This window comes from Glycine soja, chromosome 18, assembly GCF_004193775.1.
Source record: "Glycine soja cultivar W05 chromosome 18, ASM419377v2, whole genome shotgun sequence".
NCBI lineage: Eukaryota > Viridiplantae > Streptophyta > Magnoliopsida > Fabales > Fabaceae > Glycine > Glycine soja.
Window position 1 is genome coordinate 40,520,112 of NC_041019.1, and position 4,491 is coordinate 40,524,602.

Below are 4,491 nucleotides of genomic sequence, written 5' to 3' on the forward strand. Positions count from 1 at the left end.
CCAATTTATGGTTCTTTTTGGTAGAATTGTAAGTAAAATTACTTTTTTTTATCTCTGCTCAGTAGAAGCCTCTTTACATGGAATTAATGTTAAATTTTCTTTAACTGTAGGCAAAAAGGAGCTATTTTGAAGAAGTGCCAAAGGAGTCATCGCGCTAAGCGAGCTCAATGCGCTTAGTGCGCATCAACGGCTAAGCCTAGCACCAGTGCACTTAGTGAGTAAATGGAAATTTGGAAAGATATCTGCTACGCAAGGACGCGCTTAGCGCGTTATTAGCTTGCTAAGTGAGTCATCTGTCGCTTTCTAGGCTTAGCGTGAGATTGGCGCTAAGCTCAAATTCACTTACTCACGCTAAGCGCAATGTCGAGATCACGAAGCCCTTTTTAAGCCTGATTTGCACAGAATTGAAGGGAGCCAAGAGAGAACTGTTCACCACATAGAGGCTTGAAGAGTGTGAATTTCAGAGAGCGTAGAGCAGAGCAAGGGGCCAAGTTTTCATCTTTTAGGGAGATTAGTGAGTTTTTGAGAGATTGTGAGATTCCTAGAGGTGGAGGAGACATCCCTACTCCTTTGTAAGCAAGCAATTTCTCTTGATTCCTCATCTTCAATGTAAAAGAAGCTTCCTTGCCATGAAAGGCTAAAACCCTCAGTTGGGGATTCTTATTGAGTAGTTGATGTAAACTCTTTATCATATCTAATTAAGGTTGTTTTACGTGTTCACTGCTTCTATCTATGCTTATTGTATGCATGCTTGTGGCTTGATCACCCATTTGTGTGTGCTGTTAGGGACTTTAGCATTGGGAAATGTACTGTTTCCTTAGAACTTGATAGAGCAAGGACTGAGTAACTGCATTGCTAGGGTTAGTGTGCAAGGTTTTAGTTTTCTTTATTATGTTGTGAGTATAATGCCGTTTTAATTATTTTTACTTGGCGACCCGGTGCGCTTGCCGATAAGACCACTCCCATATAAAACAAGTAATACCAATTTGGAAGAGGGAGTAAACAAGTATTATGGTCGAACAAGTAATTTTGGCGCCATTGCTAGGGAAAGTCTTTCCATTTGGAAAGTCTAGTTCAGTTTGAAGGCATTAATTTATTATTCTTTGATTTATTATTTTTTGTTTTTGTTAATATTTTTTTAGTTTAGAATTTATTTTCTTCTTGAATTGGTTAACTGTTGTTCCTGTTAGTGTTTGCATGCGTAGATCTTCTGCTGGTGAATTGGTTTCATTGGATTTAGAAATTGAAGCCACCTTTAGAAGAAACAACACAGAGAGAAAAAGAAAGCTTTTGCACGACAAAATAGTTGCATCAATCCTTGAAGACGCTCACTTTTCTGTGTCATCATCTTCTAATTCACCTATATCCAGGGAATCTCAAACAGTAGAATTTGAAGCCAAAGTCATGACTGAAGAGCAACCTCGATGAGTGACCTTGGAAGATTACTCAAGTACTTCGGTGCTGCAATATTTCTCAAGTGTTACGCGGCCAGAGGTTCAAGCACAAAACTTAACTTACCCACCTTCATTGATATAGCTAATACAGAGCAATTTGTTTCATGGTTTACCAAATGAAGATCCATACTCACACTTGGCAACGTATATTGAGATTTGTAATACTGCCAAGCTTGCCGGTGTACCTGAAGATGTTATTAAGCTCAGCCTGTTTTCATTTTCTTTATCTGGGGAGGCCAAGAGATGGTTGCATTCATTCAATGGCAATAGTTTAAAGACCTGGGATGAGGTTGTTGAGAAGTTTCTAAAAAAATATTTCCCAGAGTCTAAAACTGTAGAGGGAAAAGCTACAATTTCTTCATTCCATCAGTTTCCCGATGAATCTTTGAGTGAGGCATTAGAAAGATTCCATAGCTTGCTGCAGAAAACTTCTACTCATGGTTTTTCAGAGCCTATACAGTTGAACATCTTCATTGATGGATTACGACCGCAATCAAAGTAGTTACTCGATGCTTCTGCAGGAGGAAAAATTAAGTTAAAGACACCTGAAGAAGCCATGGACTTAATTGAAAATATGGCTGCCAGTAACCACACAATTTTGCATGATAGAGTTCATATTCCTACCAAGAAGAGTTTATTGGAGCTTTCATCACAAGATGCCTTGTTGGCCCAAAATAAGTTGTTGTCCAAGCAACTTGAAGCTTTAACTGAAACACTAAGTAAGTTGCCAACTCAATTGCATGCTAGTCAACCTTTACCTTCATATGTTTTGCAGGTTACAGGTTGCACACTTTGTGGTGGAGCTCATGGGTCAGGCTTGTGTATTCCTACTGAAGAAGCATCTCATGAAGTTAATTACATGGGAAACCAGCCTAGACAAAATTTTAATGCAGGTGGATTTTTTGGATTTCAACATGGCCAACCTTAACAGCAGCATAATCAAGGGAAAACTCACCCTGGTAATCAGTTCAATAAAGACCAGGGTGGGCCACCTAACAAGTCATAGCAACAAGGGCCTAGCTTATATGAGAGAACAACAAAGCTGGAAGAAACTCTTGCTCAGTTTATGCAGGTGTCATTGACTAATCATAAGAGCACAAAGTCAGCCATAAAAAATCTAAAGGTTCAGGTAAGGCAGCTAGCCAAATAGCTTGTAGAAAAATCTTCTGGTACTTTTGGAGCTAACACTGAGCAGAATCCAAAAGAAGAATGCAAGGCTGTGATGACCCGAGGAAGGAAGGTAACCATGGAGGAGGAGAAGAAGAAGGAGAAAATGGTGAAGGATGACAAACAACATCTGGTAATTGAACCGACACCTGAACCAGTGCAACCCTTTTGTGAACTTATAGAGAAAGAAGAAGAAGAGGAGGATGAACAAATGAGAGAGACACCAATAATTTTGAGTGAAAAAGAAATAAATGAAAAAGAAAAGAAGGAAAAAGAAAAAGAAGAAGAAAATGAAAAAAATGAAAAAGAAAAAGAAAATGAGAAAAATGAAAAAGAAAAAGAGAGAAAGCAAGAGTGAGTGTGCTAGAGAGAAAAAGAAAGAAGCATCTTCAGCTGAAGGGAGAGAAGTACCATATCCTTTTGTACCTTCTAGGAAAGACAAAGAAAGACATCTAGCTAGATTTCTGGATATCTTCAAGAAGCTAGAAATTACCATGCCCTTTGGAGAAGCTCTACAGCAGATGCCACTCTATGCTAAATTTCTAAAAGACATGCTAACTAGGAAGAACAAGTACATCTATAGTGACAACATCATTGTGGAAGGAAATTGTAGTGTCGGAATTCAATGTATCCTTCCACCAAAACATAAGGATCTAGGCAGTGTCACTAATCCTTGTTCTATAGGTGAAGTTTCTGTTGGCAAAGCTCTTATTGATTTGGGAGCCACTATTAATTTGATGCTGCTTTCCATGTGCCGGAGACTTGGAGAGTTGGAGATAATGCCTACTAGGATGACTTTACAGTTAGCATATCACTCCATCACCAGACCTTATGGAGTGATTGAGGATGTTCTGGTTCGGGTCAAGCATCTTATCTTTCCTACTAACTTCGTTGTAATGGACGTTGAGGAAGATGTAGATATTCCCTTAATTTTGGGACGTCCATTTATGTCTATTGCAAGCTGTGTAGTGGACATGGGGAAGAAAAAGTTAGAAATGGGTATTGAAGACCAACAGATCAACTTTGATCTATTTAATGACGAAAGAAAAATGCTGGACTAGAATGTTTGTTTACAGGTGAAGGAGTTTGATGAGAAGGTTCTGAAGGAGAGAACCAAGATTGATCCAGGATAACAAAGAACTATGCGTCAAGCTAATGACGTTAAACAAGCGCTTACTGGGAGGCAACCCAGCCCTTTTTAATTTTGTTTTTCTTGCATTCTAGTTCAGTTAGATTGCTTGTGATTATGTGTTTGCAGCATGCATAGTATTGAAAAAGGGGTTTATAAGTTTTATGAAGAGATGGATAGAAAAATAACTGAGAAAATTTTCTGTGGTCCACGCGCTAAGCGCCATTTCCTTCACGTGCTAAGTGAGCTATTGTTCGTGCTAAGCGCCTTGACCCCTGATCATTGGCTGGATGGTCCCGCTAAGCGAGTGCTTAGTGCTAAGCCCAAAAACCTCTATGGATTTTAATTCTTTCGAATTGGGCTTAGCACGAACGCTCGCTAAGAACAATTCCTTCTCTGGAATTTCAATTTTTAGAATTGTGCTAAGCTCGAGCGACACGCTAAGCACAGGCCACTACTGCATTTAATGGGCATTAATTCACTAAGCGCAGCCTTTGGCGGCTAAGCACAAGTTGCAGGACCAATCAAAGGTGCAGTTCCCGCTAAGCGCGACCTTGCGTGCTAAGCCCAAAAGCTTCTCTGGAATTTTAACATTTTGAATTGGGCTTAGCGAGCAGATGCGCTAAGTGCAAGGCTTTTAAAACTCAAACATCATATGGTCACGCTAAGCGCAGCTGTGCGCTAAGTGCACCATATGAAACTGCTAAAAAAATTATAAGGTACTGCCTTAGGCAGTTACCA

The 4,491-nt window shown here is 39.6% G+C and overlaps 1 protein-coding gene across 1 annotated transcript; it reads left to right on the plus strand.

The window, feature by feature from the left end:
- Positions 1 to 2,947: 2,947 nt before the first annotated feature.
- LOC114397242 lies at positions 2,948 to 3,682 on the plus strand. Its single transcript, XM_028359333.1, has one exon. The coding sequence runs from the start codon at positions 2,948 to 2,950 to the stop codon at positions 3,680 to 3,682; it is 735 nt and encodes a 244-aa protein (XP_028215134.1).
- Positions 3,683 to 4,491: the final 809 nt, after the last annotated feature.

Bases quoted from the DNA above. Each gene is read 5' to 3' on its own strand.
- LOC114397242 (XM_028359333.1), top strand. From the start codon at position 2,948: ATGAAAAAGAAAAAGAGAGAAAGCAAGAGTGAGTGTGCTAGAGAGAAA.